The sequence below is a fragment of the Ruditapes philippinarum genome, unplaced genomic scaffold (genome assembly GCF_026571515.1).
Source record: "Ruditapes philippinarum isolate M1 unplaced genomic scaffold, ASM2657151v2 ctg11192_1_1_1_1, whole genome shotgun sequence".
Classification (NCBI taxonomy): domain Eukaryota; kingdom Metazoa; phylum Mollusca; class Bivalvia; order Venerida; family Veneridae; genus Ruditapes; species Ruditapes philippinarum.
This window is the reverse complement of record NW_026865063.1, coordinates 16,398-35,895: the sequence shown is the minus strand read 5'-3', so window position 1 is coordinate 35,895 and position 19,498 is coordinate 16,398. Positions and strand designations below refer to the sequence as shown.

Sequence of the window (19,498 nt, the reverse complement as noted above, 5' to 3'; positions counted from 1 at the left end):
AGGGGACGAAACACTTATTCATTATTTAATGAATCAACTTCATCATGAAACTTACTTTATACTTTCGGCACATACCGGATGTTGATAAATTAAAACTGGAGTGCTCTTGTTTTGTTAATGAATATTGTCATGTACATTGCTATCCAAACGTGTTTACATAATCCTGACACAGAAAAAAGCATGGCAAACGTTTTGAACTGACTAAAACTTTCAGTTACGATATTGGACTTTTGGGGCATACCAATAAACCAAGCAATAAGATCAAAGTGATATTTACCAAGACAAAAAAGGTAATTTTTGTAATAACTGCTTATCCAGTTGTCTAATGATTTGATTGATAAGACATGTTTGGACATGATTTTCTATAATAAGATCATGACGAAAGTGATCAAACAATCATGTAAAAGATTGCATCATACAACAGCCAATCAGATGCACGAGAAAGTGGACCAATCAGAAGAGACTTTGATCTATAAAAAGACGGTGTAACGATTACCAAGGTCATTAGAGTTCTGACACTCGAACAAGAAACATGGCAAGCTACAGATGCAAGTACAGTCTCGGTAATGAACGTTACGTGCAAGTGAATGAATGGAAAGGTGAGCTGAGAGTAGACTTAAGGGAATGGCAAGGAGATAAACCGACGAAGAAAGGCATCAGCTTAACGTTGATGAGATGGAAAAATGTTGTGGACGCAGTGGAATTTGTGGATCAATCTCTAGGAAATAAACAAGTGTACAATGCTCATCTTGGAGGAAACGTGTACATGTCGATTAAAGCTGGGTGTGTTTGCTTTGATATTCGAAAATACTGGAAGCCCAAGGACGATGTTTTGCCAACTAAGAAAGGATTGTGCCTTAGTCCAGCAGAGTACGTGAAATTGAAAGAAGTAATACCTGACATCGGTAAAAATCTACCAGAATTGGACTCTGTGGTGCCCTGTTACCTACAAAGCGATCATATGAATCAGATGGGAGTGTTACAGTGTTCAGAATGCAACCCAAACGATTTAATGAATTGGTAAAGGCACGTGATCGTGTTCTAAAAACAATGACAAACCGTTTCTAAAAATAACCACCAATCACTAACATTGAATACGTTTATTATGATAATTTACACACGATGTTCTCACTTCATCAGAAGACATCAAACGAATAGCATGAATCAGAGCGATTCTATCATGACCAACCGATTTAACAAGCCAGACATGATGTTTTATGAAGATCGACTACACACGTTTGAACATTGGTCCAAACAAATTAGACCCAGTAAAGAAGTATTGACTAAAGCCGGGTTTTACTTTACTGGCACTGCGGACAAAGTGACTTGTTTTGCTTGTGGTGTGAATCTGGTGTCATGGGAATCCACGGTCACTAGCGTTTCAGTTTTTGTCACTAGCGATTCAGTTTTTTGTCAGTAGCGTTTTAGTTTTTGACACTAGCGTTTCAGTTTTTGTCACTAGCGTTTCTATTTATGTTTTTGTTTTTTCAATTTGTGTCATTACTTTTTCTGTTATTTGACACGTGTGGTGTGATAAATGTATATTATTGAATATAATTATGTAAGAATATAATGTCTTTGTATCGCTGTTTCATCATGTATCGATAGAGCCGGTGCTTTATCGTTTTTATTAGGCGTTCCCCGTAGTTCGCTTTAGTTTCTGTGTTTTACGCATAGTAATGATGGATATTTTGTGTCTGGAAGTATTTCTGAACTATTTTACTTCTAAACTCCATACCCATATCCGTGCGTACTGTACTTGGCTGTCTAGCACCCAACATCATTTTATTTAGGGCATCTATAACATCTGTTCCCCGTTTGCTTTTTAGTGGCTGGACATGACCGTATCGGGAGAAAATGTCTACGGCTACTAACACGTATTTATAGTTGTCATTTTGTTTGGCAATATTAGTCATGTCCATCAAGTCCATGTCCCATAACAGTCAATGTCTTCAACAATGATCCTAAAACGCTTAAAATGGCGTTTAGCGCCCCTAGTAAGGGAATACGATTCTTGATCTTGTAGCCATTTTCGTATTCTGTGTCTACCGATGCTGTATTGGCCATCGGCTTTTACATACTGATAGAGTTTTTCTGGACCGGAGAAACTAGCAGGGTTTTTGGAATTAAAATACAAAGAAGACAAATACTGTTTCCAGTTTGACATTTTTATTTTCATATACACATATATAAATATATATATATTCTTACAAAAATATTACAACATGGTAGCATATAATGAAGATCTATTTTGTTCTATATACGTATCTAAAATATCTACTAGTCTATCTGCACCTTCTCTAGCTTCAACACGTAACTGTCTACATCTCAGCCACCATTCTAAATCCTTAATCATTGATAGCATCACACATATGAATGCACACATTATCATCAGCGACGTCCAAGAAACAAATTGGCTCCAGTAACGCTGTTGGAATTAAACCAGGGTTTATCTTGGACATCCGTTGGTAGTTTATCGTAACCAGTCATTTTCAAGTAGATGCAAGCTGGTGACCATTTTTCGTGTTCCCTCCAAGGTTCGTCCGTGGGTTCCCATGACGCCAGATTCACACCACAAGCAAAACAAATCACTTTGTCCGCAGTGCCAGTATAGTAAAACCCGGCTTTAGTCAATGCTTCTTTACTGGGTCTAATTTGTTTGGACCAATGTTCAAACGTGTGTAGTCGATCTTCATAAAACATCATGTCTGGCTTGTTAAATCGGTTAGTCATGATAGAATCGCTCTGGTCCATGCTATTCGTTTGGTGTCTTCTGATGAAGTGTGTGTGTAAATTTTCCTAATAAACGTATTCAATGTTAGTGATTGGTGGTTATTTTTAGAAACGGTTTGTCATTGGTTAATGTTTTTAGAACACGATCACGTGCCTTTACCAATTCATGAAATCGTTTGGGTTGCATTCTGAACACTGTAACGCTCCCATCTGATTCATATGATCGCTTTGTAGGTAACAGGGCACCACAGAGTCCAATTCTGGTAGATTTTTACCGATGTCAGGTATTACTTCTTTCAATTTCACGTACTCTGCTGGTCTAAGGCACAATCCTTTCTTAGTTGGCACAACATCGTCCTTGGGCTTCCAGTATTGTCGAATATCAACGCAAACACACCCAGCTTTAATCGACATGTACACGTTTCCTCCAAGATGAGCATTGTACACTTGTTTATTTCCTAGAGATTGATCCACAAATTCCACTGCGTCCACAACATTTTTCCATCTCATCAACGTTAAGCTGATGCCCTTCTTCGTCGGTTTATCTCCTTGCCATTCCCTTAAGTCTACTCTCAGCTCACCTTTCCATTCATTCACTTGCACGTAACGTTCATTACCGAGACTGTACTTGCATCTGTAGCTTGCCATGTTTCTTGTTCGAGTGTCAGAACTCTAATGACCTTGGTAATCGTTACACCGTCTTTTTATAGATCAAAGTCTCTTCTGATTGGTCCACTTTCTCTTGCATCTGATTGGCTGTTGTATGATGCAATCTTTTACATGATTGGTTGATCACTTTCGTCATGATCTTATTATAGAAAATCATGTCCAAACATGTCTTATCAATCAAATCATTAGACAACTGGATAAGCAGTTATTACAAAAATTACCTTTTTTGTCTTCGTAAATATCACTTTGATCTTATTGCTTGGTTTATTGGTATGCCCCAAATATCGTAACTGAAAGTTTTAGTCAGTTCAAAACGTTTGCCATGCTTTTTCTCTGTGTCAGGATTATGTAAACACGTTTGAATAGCACTGTACATGACATATTCATTAAAAAACACAGAGGCACTCCAGTTATATACATCCAAGTGTTTTTCGACGGTATGTGCCGAAAGTGTAAACGTAGGTTTCATGATGAAGTTGTTCATAAAATGAATAAGTGTTCGTCCCTAGAAGGTCTTTTATAAATATAAACCAATCAGTAACGTCATGTTTGGTTAGCCAATCAGAGCGGATTTCAAGTTAACCAATCACAAATTAAGCTTAATACGTGTTACGAACAGGCTTAAACGTAGCTAAAACTGCAAAATACGTCATTTCCAATCACCATGATAAATAAATGCGTTCAATATACCCTTTAATGGATTGCTGAGGAAAAATTAATATGATTAGACACAAAGATGATGAAAATCAGTAAAGAAATGACTAAGTTTTGGCGGTTCAAAGTTTTAATCACTACAAACAAGGGAAATAACTTTCAATAAAACGGACAAAACTCTTTCGGTAAAGTACTAAATTCTAAACCCCAGTATCTAAGAAATGGTAAAAGATGCACCCATAAAAGTATATATTTGCAAAATTGCGGTTACAAAATCTTTCGAATGTTATCAGTCCCAAGACTCTAGAATGATTTTAGAAAATTGATTTAAAAAATCGCAATTACGTCATAAGTGGAAAACAGATAAAAATCAAATCAACAAATGGGGGTGTAAATGAATGGTACTGAAATGTTCTTTCAATTGGTAGTAAAAAATTAAAAAATCATATCGTAAACGGTTGCCCTAAAGAGGAAAAAACCGGTTTGTAGCTTAATTTCATTGAATGAAATTGCTCAAAAATATAAGCAAGGGAATACAATTTCATTCAAAGTGTAAATAACAGCATTTTGTAGACTAAAAAATAAAAGAGTATTAGGTATAAGTCATAATTCTATAAGTTGCAACATTTTCTACAAATTTTAATCCTTATTTCAGTAGTCTGTTTGCATTAAGTAAACATTTCGCTGACCGGGACCCTCGAAAAGTAAATACTAACACCTTTTCTGGCCAGAAAGTAAATAATAACACCTCGGCCGGCTAAGGTTGTTTGCTGATGAACAATGACAAAAATAAGTAAACCCTAAAATGTTAATTTCATGTATAAACTTGTAAGAACTTGTCCAGTCTTGTTTGAGACCCTTAGTTAACAGTACGTTTAATTCATATTATTTACATTTTTTTTTCATTTTAACAATGAGTTTGGATTATATATGTGGTCAAGTTGCAGCATTCATGTTAAGCTGTATGACAAATATAATTTGTTTTACGATGAAGTTCGGTGATGTTTTAAATTTATTGGTAATGGATGGTACGGGATCATATCACTTTGGTGAGTTGTATATAGATATATTTATGTATGTATTCTTTGAATTAGTTCATTCTTTTTGAAATATACAAAATTTCGCTGTTTTTTTTTTTCAAGTTGTAAATATAAATTCATTTTTTTACACCTGTAGCAGTTGTTGTCATTATTGCACCGATTTGAGTATGTCCGTCTTGTCTGTAACATAATTTATTTATATCATATCTCCATAACCCTTTACCAAATGTGAATAAAACTTAATAAATAAATGACATGTCTTTAACATTTTTTTTCTTACAGGAGAATGTCGTGTGACAATACGAAATGGCAGTAAAACACGCGTAGTTAAGCCATTAGAGATAATGTCCTATAATCCGGCAGATCAAGTGACAATGAGAGTTCGATTTGGCAAATGCTTTGAAACCGAACACATGCACCGTTTCGTAAGGGGTAGAATGGCAATTTCAATAAAAAAGTAAGTAATGTATGTTTAATACGTAAGTTTATGTTTGAATGTGTTGTGGTATTAAATTTATGAATATTTTGCATTTTCTAAACTGAACAATTTAAAAAAAAGAGGTTTCTGTTTTCTATTTCTGTAACAGATTATGGCTATTCTAATGACCCTGTTGGAACATAACGTGTGGAGTACAAATGCATCAACATTGATTTGAAAAGAGGCAACGGTTTAGTAGATGGGATACAAGTGAAAGGTTACCAACAGGGGACAGACATTGTAATTTATGAGAATGAGCACGCATCTGAAAGTGATGTTATTGGAACGTTTTTACACGAATTGGCTCGTTTTCTTACTCCCACATATATAAAGATCATGGATATAAGTTTTTAACTACATGCAGTATGATAATGACCCTTGTAGAAAACCAAGTAATGAGAAACATGCAGTTTTGTGCGTCAAAATCTGGAAGTAATATAAAAGATGTAGGGGAAAAGCAAGAAGTAAAAGAATTACATAGTTTTTGAAAGAAACAAATTTAAACTGTTTTGGTTATATTTCTCCTTACTTCGTTTACTATTGAAAAGTTATCCATGTATCCATGATCTCAATATATGTTGGGGATAAAAAAATGTAAGCTTGAATCAATCAAAAAATAAATTGTAGATATTAAACAGCATTCATTAGAACTCATTAGAATTTTATTTATACTGATGTTTGTTTTAACCTTTTTTTCATTGGCAATAGTTTAGTATTTTTATTCATTAAATTTACATACATCACATGTACCATTGTTTGTCTTGATTAAACACGATCTTTGTCATTTAAAGAAATCATTGTGCATAATTTCAACGGTTCATGAAATACTGTGGTTACACGAACAGGAATAACTTTACAGTTGAATAGGATATTGTTAACTCTTCCGAACTTAAATCAACACCCGCCAAACTGAACGGCTGCTTTAAAGAGATTCATTTTAACAGTTAAATGGACCTTTGTTAACTCTTTCGAACTTAAATCAACACATGCCAAATAATGTAAACAAGCTAGCCTTGGCACATGAATAGACCATTATTAAAGTATTCTTCCCTAAATAAACAAGACGCAAACATCGCGGCTACTTTTAAGGGATTAATTTTGACAGTTGAATGGACCATTGTCCGCACATCTGCTCTAAAATAAACAGGACGCCAAACCTCGTGGTAACTTCAATGGGATTAATTTTGACAGTTGAATGGGCCTTTGTCCGCACATCTGCTCTTAAATCAACACACGCCAAATAATGTAAACAAGCTAGCCTTGGCACTTGAATAGACCATTGTTAATGTATCCGTCCCTAAATAAACACACGCCAGACAGTGCGGCGACTTTAAAAGAATCAAATTTGACATGTTTACTTTGAATTGTCCGCCCAGTCGGCCTTAAATAAATAGACGCGCGACATGTTTGAGCTTGTTTCATTGCATTGGTGACGTCATCAGATCCAAACATGCGCATTAAAGGATAGTATTTTTATTATTGGAGTCATTTCGTTGCTGGAGCTTAAGGAGTAAAGAGGTAATATTTTTATTAAATGTTTATAAAGAAATACTTAAAATAAATATGTTAATAACCTTATTTGAAAATGTATAAAATAAATTATGTATTAAGGGTGATATTTAAAATATGAAAAAATACATTTAAAATGTTAGTTTTTTGAGTTAAATTAAACGTGTATTATAGAGAACATTGATTAAAAGTAATAATTAAATCAGTTGTCAAGTACACTGTACGCAGTGTGGGAAATATAAAAACAAAGTGAATCATTATTTTTGCCATTCAATTTTAAAATGCTTGGATACTAATTTTATCTCCCTGTCTTGGGCCGAGGACCTGACCCTCAATGTCCGCGATTCACGCCCTAAATCGGGTATACAAGTCAGCTCCGTATACTTCCGGGAGATTAAAAATAAAACGATGATGTCATTCTAAAAATAGACAGATAATGTCATTCTAAAAATAGAACGATAATGTCATTCTAAAAATAGAATCCAATATGGCGCCGCGCATGCGCAGTCGTGGGGGTAAAGAGGCGCCTATACTACTTATATGAATATATGAACGTGAATATAAAGATATTTTGAAAAAAATATCTTAAGACAACAATGTGCTTTCAAAATTTGTATCTATTTAGGTCCGAGTGGGAGCATCTCTGAAGTTGAGTCCGAGTGGGAGCATTTTCCATTTTTATTAAAAGAATTAAGAAAAACTGACTTTTGAATAGAAACATTTGAAACTAATATAGAATAATGGGTATACATGACTCTGTTTATGTTCCGGTACGTTAAAAATAATTTTAAAGAAGGTTTTCAACCTTATTTCATATATGTTTCGGGAGAAATCCGAGTGGGAGCATTCAGAGAAAAACACTTATCCCGTTTTCAGCAATAAACCAGACAATAAATCTATAAATGTTTTTTACAATTATCTCAAGTACTATAGCCATTCTTTGGTGCGCTACATGATTTTTAATACTCTTACGTTTTCTTATAATAAAATTGTATTTTACCTTCGAGTCGACGAAAAAATGGTCCAAGTTGGAGCATTTAGCAGGTGCGCGATGACGTAGTATCCTACCATTGACATTGTGGACTAGAAAAGCCCTGATAAAATGTTTGCTCGACAAATGACAATCAAATGGTAAATTCTTTGCCAATCCCCCGGTTTAACAATTTTCTACAATGTAAGGGACTTCTGAATCATTAAAACACGACGCATTTCTCTTGCTCTCTTCTCCGGAAAGGGTTGGATGGGTAGGTTTACATTGTTTTGTTTTTTTGTGTGGGTTATATGGCCAGGAATGATAATTTTGGTATTCCTCGGATAGCAACATCAAGGGTCCAAAACCATCTCACCCGTCAGAGCTTAAAACTGCATATAGACCCCATTTAATTGCCTCTATACGGTCATGCAGGGATAAGTTATGAGCCTCAGCCATTAAAGGCTCCCCTCGGCCACAAGGTTTACAAATGAACGATGGGCAAATAACAAATGATGATTACTAAACAAGGTTAAGGTGACAACGGAGTCAATTATCACTGAAAATACCTAAAATGAGATTTTTTGCTTAGTAGATTTATCAACCTTTTCTGAACACATTCGTGATTTAATTTTGGAAGCAGTTAGTCCAAAAATGTGTTTTTAAACGTATTAAAACGGTACCTGTACCATTTTTATCTGTTATTCGCGTAACCTGTCAATTACCGATAACGCTCCGCCCCCTGTTGAGGCATCAATGAGGGAAATCGGTAGTTCCATATATGCGTGAATTACCGGTCCATACTCGAAATTCATGTATCGTGCAAATTTTATACCGTACATATTTTATGAATATCGACTACCTTTTATTTAGCCTTTTTTATAAAATAAGAAATTGTCGGCCAATAAACGTAACATAATATATGAAACTTAAATAATTAAGCATAGCGGCAAATCGCACGACCACGGGGTTGATTAAAAATATAGTTGCTAAAATATCCATAATGTGTGAAAATAATTTGTCTGTCCCGTTAATCTGATAGATATAATATTGTGTTTATGGACTTTTGTACGGATTCAAGGGCTTGCTTTACATTCAACCTCGTTTTCTAACAATGTCAAATAAAACAACAACAAAAACAGACAAAAATTTTTTTATGTGAACGCCTATATGACTTATGGTTAGGTGTCTCTGACAAATTTCTAAACCATTTTAGGTTGTCAAAGTATGATTATTTCTCTATGAATCAATAAAAAATGATAATAAAATATATTATCAGTGAATGCTTTTAATAAATTGTTCGCCAGTAAATCGAACACAGTACTAATGTATGGAATTTATTGTATATATCCCAGTAGAAACTGGATCTCTATGTCGTGCATAGATGATATTCATGTTAATAGAAGTCAAGAAGGTCAGATCATAATGATCGAGTGATACCTTTTATTTCTTTTAAAATATGTGAAGCATTTATATCAATTTGGAGGAAAAATATATAATATCCCGTTCTTATTTGTACATCTACCATGGACTTTAAAAGACTGTCAGAAGCCCAGTCTTTTTGTTATTTTAATTTATATTTTAACGGAAATTCATACACGAATAAACAGACAGAGTGACACTGGTATTATATAATAATAATGCTGATGATAATAACAATAAACTATAAAAGTGAAACAATTAAATACCCCGCTAGCGGCGCGCAAATACGTTCCATTTCCCCCCACCGAGTGCCTCAAATTTTACCGATAGTCACGTGACATGTGCGACAGATACCAGACGGACAGTAGATCACGTTAAGAATTGAAGAAATTTCGGCTATAAACTGATATTAATCAGAAGCTTTTTAACTGGTCAGATGTCACTGGGTCATAAAATGTTGTTAGAGTATGTTACCGCAACTTGTGACCCTCTCTGGTGCGATATTTGTGTATTATGCAATTATTTAGCGTGAAACGTAGGGGTCCAAGAGAGAACAGCCGATTTATGACACTTCGTTTGATGCGGGTCGGACTAACTTTGAATCGGCATAACTTTTTTAATAATCAAGCAATTAACATGCGGTTTAAAGCACATGAAAGGAAATTCATTTACGGAGGGAACTATGTCAAGGATTTTTGTTTGCTCAATCAGCGACTTAATTATCTTTAATTACGTAATATGTATGGTGAAAAAAGTCGCATAAAATGTTTGACGTTACGTAATATTTTTTTGAGAAAAGATAAAAAAATTTGAGACACATTTCCCCAGATAATATAAGTATGGTTATTTTCCAAAAGTTTAATGAAAAAAAGAATAAATAATGACTTTGATATGACGATTTAAAATTTTAGGATTTTTATTCAAAATCAATCATTTACAAAGGCATTTTTTTCAAATATGTTATTTTTTATGATGATCAACGGCATTTAATGCAAAAAGATTAAATAAATAACAATTATTACTAAAATAACTTGGTTTAAATGATATTTATGTGAGTACCACGGAAAGTGTCTGTTGTCACCTTAATGCATAAGAACTAATTTGAATAACATTTCAATAATCAGCGTTATTTACCGACTTAGAAAAAAAACATTTCTTGTTTAAAGAAAAACGGTCCATAAACAATATTTATATTTAAAAAAAAAAAGAATATCCTTTTTTTGGTAGTTTTAACATAGATATACAAGTATGTGAATTTTAATAAAATTCAGCCGCCATCTCGGTGGCCATTTTGAACTTTGGGAACAAAATTTATTTTGAGCTTCGGGTCTCGATGAAATATGATGGGTAAGATATCTGACTTTTAACATACAAAGTGGTTTGCTTGTCGAATTATCTGAACGATTCTTTTATTTAACCCTCTGATGCACTCTAACTAGTTGAGTCAAAGTACATATGAGCCGCGCCATGACAAAACCAACATAATGGGTTTGCGACCCACATGGATCCAGACCAGCCTGCGCATCCACGCAGTTTGATCAGGATCCATGCTGTTCGCTATCAGTTTCTCTACTTGTTATAGTGTTTGTTAGCGAACACCATGGATCCTGATCAGACTGCGCGGATGCATGCTGGTCGCAAACCCATTATGTTGGTTTTGTCGTGGCACGGCTCATATATCGTCCTATTGATTCTAAAAGCAAACCACTAGGGATAACCTTAGTTTGAAGTCTGTCTAGCTGTTTTGGAGTAAGACCCCGGCCCAAAAATCAAAAAGGCGGCGAAAATTCAAAATGGCCGCCAAGATGGCCTCCAAAATCCGGTATTTTGAGATACACTTCAGTATACTTAACAATATTTAGCAAAATAATGCAATATCTAGAGTTATATGTTATTGTTATATGACCCCAGGGCGACTTAAACTGAGTCTCGACACTTTTGACGTTAGGCTACAGCCTAGATCTAATTATAATATCTCTTATTGCCTTATTCTTCTTTATTATCAAGAAACCTTTTTACTTTTCAGACAGATTCATATCGGCAATTGAAAAAAGATACCAAGCTTCGAAAGTTAAACTTGACGAATGGGTAAGCCAAATTTTTATTGGAATACATTATTAATTAAATCATAAGTATCAGACATTTTGAATTTCATTATACTTAGATACAGCTATGACCCTGTTTTTGTTTTAACTTTTTGTAATACTGGTATACAAAACATATTGCTTAAAGGTCCATTATGCATCAAAAATGCTTTTGGTGTACATGTACTTAAATAATTGTATCCAAAAAGTTTCAGAACCTTTTTTTCCATTTGTTGCTTTTAACAGTTAAAACAGTTAATATTTTGTATTAACAAAAATAAGAAGAAGAAAACTATAACTTTGTTAACATCTATATATAGCTACATTTATGACAAAGTATTTCATATTCATCGCTACTTTTTGCACGTTACAAGCATCAACATTCTATAAAATCATTTTTTTAAATATTATAAAATTCATGTTTGCCTTTTCTAAAGAAGTAGAAATTCATTTGTTTCTTATGGTGGCTGATTTGGTACATTGCGCGTTGCGTTGTCGATAGCGACAACGCAACCTATATCGTTATCGCATTTCCGTCTTGCACGAAAAAGCACCAAACGGCGCGTTATCTCGCTGTCGTCTTATCGTCCTGTCGCTAGCGAAGCACGCCAAACCATGCAAACGGCACGCTGTAGCCCTGTCGCTTGGCTTCTGAGCCAATCCATCGATTTGAAGCGAGGGACAAGGTGACATCGCGACAACTCATCGCACGACAACGCGCCGTTTGGCGTCATGTCGACAAGTCAAAAGTCCGACTTCGCGCCGTTTTGGCGCTTTGTCCTGTTGTTGCTTGCGCCAACACGACGCACAAAAGTGCTACAAATCAGCCATCACAGTTTCTGAAGCATAATGTGCCCTGAATTGAAATAAGAATAATTTCAGATTTTTTTTTTAAAAATGGAGATAAAGTCAGTGATTTCAGGCGTAAAAGTTTTAGTGATAAGCGGGGCGGCGTGGTGTTCACCAGGGTCTACTCTACCCAATCACTGAGAAAGTGTAAAGCTTATCAGAGATGTTCCAGATAATACTAGTAGTACATAAAATAGAGAAAAACAGAATTCCTAAAGAAAGTCCAACACGACAAACAATTTTATATAAATGTTTAAAAAGATGAGCACATACCCTGCAATTGACCTATTTTTACTATCACGTCTGGTGTTATGCTTCACATCTGGTGCAGCGGAAATTCACATATATTTTTTACCGATGCTCATTTTTGAGATACTATTCGGCATACCTACTCGAGTTAACACGGGTTAACACGGGTAATGCTCTAGTACAACTCGTGTTACCCGGGTAATGTTACTCGTGTGACCAAAATTCTACCCACCTCAAGAAGCCGGGAAAGTGGGTAATTCTATCCGAATATATTGCCACTTGCAGATTCAATATGGCGGAATCGACGGAAACCTAAGCCGCGTTTGTTGACGAGAATGGAAATAGGTTGTGCATAGTATCTGCATTTTTAAGTTTAATGATTTTTGACAGAGTTATGGCCCTTTAATGATTTTTTCATTTTTTCTGGACTACTTACTAATATTTCTTACACAATGTGAATGAAATGTTACTGGATTGATTGGTACCTCAGGTACTGCACTTATTTAACTGTTTTTTTTTGGTTGAAATTATCTTTAGCTGAATTATGGCCTATGGATGAAAAGGCGTTTTTGCCCGTTAATGATTGTTGTGTCATACAGCCAAGATACCTATCCAACAAACTGTCCAATCACCCCTCAAGCTATCATCAGGTGACACTTTGGATCACTGATCTCTCTTGTTTTGTTTTCGTTTGCTTCCTATACCTCTGGAAACATTAATTCACTTAAAACTGTATACGTTTACTTAAACTTTAATGCTTTCCTAGTTATACATAATTCCTTCTGTATTTTCTTCAGCTGTCCTATGTTTTATTACACCCCACAAATGAAGTTTATTTACTGTTTTAGTCACCAGCAATGTAGAACGTCATGAATGGAATGATTCTGAGACTAAATTACTACTTGATACTACTGCTGCGAATATGGAAAAACTGAAAGGGGCTAAAAACAAAACAAAAGTATGGACAGGTATTGCGGAAGTTCTCATAACACATGGTTTCAATGTTACTGTTACACAATGCATAGACAGTTACAAATATATGAAACGGTCAAACAAAGCATATGTAGATAAAAATAAGAAATCGGGAAGTGGAAAGTGCTCATTTAAAATATGAAAAAGAGATGCATGCTCTTATTGGGGACGACCCGGCAGTAAAACCGGTAATAAAAAGTAAAAATAGAAAGTAAAAACTTTGCACATTTGGATTAGGGGATAAAGTAGAAGGCACTGATCTTGATGCCAACGAAACTGGTGAGAGTTCAGATGTTTCTTCACCAGCCTTTGAATCCAAGCGTCTACGCAGAAAAAGCATGGTAAATGTGTTGAAGGAATTGATGGAGGAAAGAGACCAGAGAATGCTGTCTGTAATCGAAAAAATGAACAGTGAACAAAACAATTTATTGAAGAAACTTATTGATAAGTTGTAAATCTACTACAGTTTGTAATGAAGGTTTAGTGTCCCATATAGAAAATCACGGTAACTATTGGAAAGGTTAAAAAGTAAATGTTTGAATTTTGTTTATTTGCTTTTTTAATATATGTATAACACATATTACAAGAGTTTTTGTGTAAATAATTGTTTTGCCAGGAAGGCTTCTGTTTTTCATTAAATATCAAAATATGAACAATCAAGCCTCTGAAGAAATGTATTGATAATTGTAAATTATCACAGTTTGAAGATGAGGTGAAATGTAATGCAGAGTCGTAATTTAGAAAATCTGTGTGGATATTGGAAAGGTTCTATGTAAATACATTTTGAGTATCCCTTGTTAGAATGCGTTATTTTTACTTATTTTTGTTCAAGGAAGGTTTCATTTGCTGAAAAGTAATCGGGACAAGTGACATTTTTCTTTAAATTGTCTTGAATTTGTTGCAAGGCCTCTAATACTTTACTTGTAGTAAGTAAAAAGTAAATTTTTCTATATCACCCTAATTTTCAGCTTTATTTGCAAAAATAAGGCCTAAATAAGTATTTTTGATACATTTAAGGTAATTTCTGTGTAAGTTGGCCTTTGTCATTTGTACTTTTGATAAACATTTTTACTGAACACTAACACTATATTTATATGAACATTGAAATAAATCTTAAGGCGTGCTGCTTTAATTGCTATATTTTTAGCTCACCTGAGCACAACGTGCTCATGGTGATGTATTGTGATGGCTCAGTGTTCGTCGTCCGTCATCAACAATTTGTTAAAACAACATCTCCTCCTGAACCACGTGGCCAATTGTAAACAAACTTTACAGAAATGATCCTAAAAAAAAATAAATTCCATTGAAAATTCTGGTCGTTATGGCAACCAATAGGAAAAATCTTGTCTGAACTATTTCACCTAGAGCTTAGATATTTGGTGTGTAGCATTCTCTAGTGGACCTCTACCAACATTATACAAATTATGGCCCAAGGGTCTATATTGGCCTCGCCTGGGAAGTCAATTGATTTTACATAGACTAATATAGGAAAAACTTCAAAAATCTTATTGTTGGAAAGTATTTGGTCTAGAGCTTAGATCTACGTTTTGGCCTGGTTTTGTTTACACCATTATAATTCTGTACTCAGTTGAGTGACCTGGGGCCAATGGTCCCATTGTTTTCAGCTTTGTTCATTGCATAACAATGCCTTCCTGAATTATTTCATTTTTACAATCATGTTTTATTGTAATGTTCTATAACTTCTTAATAAATTCTGTTTCAACCCTTGCAATATTCTTTGTATAAAAGACTAAAGGATCTTGCTCCCGAAATTGCAGGTTCTGGCATGGAATACATCTATAATCTAACACATCCCTGTCTGTCGCTCCACACTTTATGCGGGATTTGTGAAAGTCCTGCTGAAGTATTTCTGGTAAAGTTGTTGAGATACTGATCATGTATGATCTATACTGACTCAGGGGTCTAGTTATTAGAGTCGCTGACGTCTTCTCTGGCATGGTTTCGATTCCTGAGAGATGCCTTGATGTACAAGATATGATTGTAGTACTTGTGTTACTCTCCAGGAATGATGGTTAGGAAACCTCCCACCTATATAATTGAAATAGTTTAAAAAGGCGTAATAAAACGTGTTAGTATGTTTTTTATTAATCCACATATCCAGTTTGCTTGTAAAGGAAGCTCGGAGTTTATCTGAACATATTGAATCCACTTCCTGGAACTATCCGGTACTGGTGTGACCGTGTCAAAAGAAACATGGTTGTGACCTCGGTAGGGCTTTAACCCTCGATCAACTAATTGAGAAGCAGACATCTTTACTACAAGGTCATCTCTCTCCTAATGTTTTTTTCGTTGAGAAAATTAAGGAATATAAATACACTTAAGAGAGAGGGGGGTTTCTGTGTGTGCGCGCTTGCGTGCGTGTTTGTGTTACTAAAATGCTTTCGTAACAATGATGATTCTTTATTTGAGCAAAAGATAAATTTTATTAAACCATTAAAATTTAGTTACGAGAACTTTAATATTGAATATCAGATAATACATATCAGAATACGACAGGTGGATATACATTAAGCGTATTGCTATAAACCAATTGATTTAATTATTTCACACATTCGTTCAAAGTATATTAATAAGAATTTACTCTATAGTTCTAGTAAAATGGTAAATGGTCACTGCGAAAGATATCGGACAAGGTCATCTCTAAATAGGACTCCACTTTCTCTGTCTTCATTTAGTTCATCATACACATTTATATCGGGTTCTTCACAGAAATCATTTATTTCATCGTCGTTAAGGATGCAGACATTATGGAGAACGCATACAGCTACTATACAGTAAACTATCAGCTCTATTTTGTGTACATAAAACAGTGTCAAACGTCTAAATCTTCCTTTCAGTTGGCCAAATGCACGTTCTACAACCTGTCTGCCCCTGCTGTGCTGCTTGTTGTAGTTTTGCTTTTCTCTTGATAGAGTTCCGTAATTTTTAAATGGTGTCATCAGCCAAGGTAGTAGTGGGTATGCTGCGTCTCCAAGTATATACTTGTTGCAGGGTATAGCATTTCTAAAAAGAGTGGCGAGTTTTTGAAAACTCGTGCATCGTGACTGCTGCCAGGCCAGCCAACAAATATATCGAGAAACAAGAGACGATTATCGCTTACTGCTTGAAGATTAACTGAATGAAATTTCTTTCGGTTGTAATAGGATTCTGGATTAATTTGAGGAGCTGTAATTCGAACATGACAGTAATGCATCTATTGCACCAACTACACCCGGAAGCTTGCATTTTTCCAAAAATCCCTTAGTTACCGAGTCCAGGGCTTCATTCCGTGGCCACTTTATAAATCGCTTCACTAAATGCAAACTTATTTTCCGTGCGATATTCCCACAGCATGTGTGTGCGGTAGATGTTGATACCCCAAACCTGTCTGCTAGTGACCGAAAACTATCATGTGTTCCTGAAAATAAATAATTATGATGTGATTAATGTTTGTTCTTCAACATGCCACAGCAGTATTTAAGTATTGTGGAGATGCCCATAAGACATTGTTCTTTGGTTGCCCATAAGCGGTACATTAGAAATAATTGAACACTGTATTGCATATGAGTAAGTGAACAGTTCATTGTACAGTAATTAATTTGCACAAAACAAATCATTCTGCGATAGAAGGTATATAAATATATATATAAATGGACACATAGTTTTATAACCAATCGACAATTGTTGACTGATTTATAGGGGCTGTATATGCAGGACGGCTGGTCCTAAGTCGCGATTTTGAATGCCAGATAACGCTTGAAACTGGTGGATTCCACAAATAATTTTCAAGTGAGGCACACTTTTTTTCTTGCATTTTTCAATATGTAAAATTGATTAGTGTTACAGAATGCCTGTAGCATCTGTCCTTTTAGCAGAAACAGTTTATATCACTATAAAGGAATGGGCAGTAAATGGGGGGCTGTGTTGTACTTTCAACGGAAGATAACCATTTTGAAATCTCTCGTCATGAAAAATGGTGTAATTTAGCCTCCGTATGTTGCCTGTCAATTCTGTAATTCAGAAAATTTGTAATTTTCAAAATATTTTAGGAGGACTAAACTTATGAAGTTAAATAGCAAATTTTAAATTGCACTGTTATTGGATGACGATTGCAAACACCGTTAATAATCGATCACATTTAAATGAGGCAAATATTAAAGTTTAAGTGCTCGTTCGTAAATCACACCTCGGTAAAACCTTACTTTTCCTTTACTTCTAATTAAAATATAAAAAAAGCATTTACGATGTTTCATCTGGTGGTATAAAATTGATAAAGTAAAATAAAATGAAAATATTGTGCCGTTAAAAGTAGTGTTTTATCCTTTATACATATATATACTCATAGAACTGTTGAAGAGTATCAATAACCTATAACGAGAGCATGCATGTATTTAAATATCCCGGGCCAACATTAATTTGTTTTTTGAATGTAATATATTTTCATAATTCAATAAAATGCAATACAGACATTTAAGTAAGTGTAATAAATGTTTTTGTTTTAGTACTGTTTTTTTTTTCAAATCAAGCAGAACATGAAAATTATACCCCTGAACCACAGAAAAATTAAAAGTTGTTTCTCCACCGGCAATGGTGTGCTCCCCTTTTGTCTTTTAAAATGTCTACCAATGGCTACACATATTAGTTCAAATGAGCTTCTTTCTAGGCGAAAATGACTTTTGAAGTCGCTTAAACTGTATCTTGGTACTACCGATTCTACATACCGTCTTATGCGCGGTACGCTTTTGCGTCGCATCATTCTTGTACATGTACTTATCACTGGGTCATTGTGTGTCATGAGGAAGAACAATGCTTTGGTGTTGTAAGCATCAAGAAGTTATTTAATAGCTAATGCTATTATCATTTTCTTTTTCCGATGTTTGTCAGCCATCTTGACTTACCCAATAACTGTTCGGACAAAATTTATTACTCGAGTACCTCGAGTTACACTGGGTAAACAACCATGGATTACACGGGTAAGTATACCGAATGCGCTCAATGGGGTTCCACCCCCGTGTACCACCACTCATGCAATGTTTATTTTCATACCACTCTATGATATTAGATCCCTTATTAAGAGGAAAAACTTGACTATCCTAAAGTAGGCTGTCATTTATGGAATTCCGTATAGTATAATAATATAACCAAAAAAAACGGAGAGTTATGGAAGAACGTGTTGACGTTAATTTTTTCAGGATATATATCAGAAATTCAGTTTATTAAGTCGAGGATCTCCCTAATTATGTAAATTGTTATAAAATGAGCCGCGTCACGACAAAACCAACTTTATGGGTTTGCGACCAGCATGGATCCAGACCAGCTGCGAATACGTGCAGTCTGATCAGGATCCATGCAGTTCGCTATCAGTTTCTCTACTTGTTATAGGGTTTGTAAGCGAACAGCATGGATCCTGATCAGACTGCGCGGATGCGCAGGCTGGTCTGGATCCATGCTGGTCGAAAACCCATTATGTTGGTTTTGTCATGACACGGCTCATGAATTCATGTTGAATATGTCACTGTGTTTTTATTTTTTGTAGGTTATTGTAGAGTTGGAGCCTGAGAGAAAGAGACAAAAATACCAGAAATCTAAGTCACAAAGATTATGGCTAGACATTCCTGACATTGACCGCTAGTTAACTGTTAAAGAGAAACGTTTTCAATATACATTGGTTTTTTTCTTTTTATATAATCTCATTTTAGATCCGAGATTTTTGCAAATGTATTTCATTAAATATTTTTGCACCAAAACATGATCACTTCCTCTTCCCCGGTTATGTGATTAGCTAATTATTCATCATTACACTTATAAAATGCATGTTAATAACACACGTAAAATGTTTTTGAAAAATAAACCAGCTAACTAGAGTGAT

The 19,498-nt window shown here is 34.9% G+C and overlaps 1 protein-coding gene and 1 pseudogene across 1 annotated transcript; both read right to left on the bottom strand.

Moving 5' to 3' along the window:
* Positions 1 to 2,749: 2,749 nt before the first annotated feature.
* On the bottom strand, positions 2,750 to 4,456 carry LOC132727709 (uncharacterized). Its single transcript, XM_060713278.1, has one exon. The coding sequence runs from the start codon at positions 3,379 to 3,381 to the stop codon at positions 2,890 to 2,892; it is 492 nt and encodes a 163-aa protein (XP_060569261.1). The 5' UTR covers positions 3,382 to 4,456; the 3' UTR covers positions 2,750 to 2,889.
* Positions 4,457 to 16,259: 11,803 nt separating this feature from the next.
* On the bottom strand, positions 16,260 to 18,382 carry LOC132727710 (uncharacterized; annotated as a pseudogene).
* Positions 18,383 to 19,498: the final 1,116 nt, after the last annotated feature.

Bases quoted from the DNA above. Each gene is read 5' to 3' on its own strand.
- LOC132727709 (XM_060713278.1), bottom strand. From the start codon at position 3,381: ATGGCAAGCTACAGATGCAAGTACAGTCTCGGTAATGAACGTTACGTG.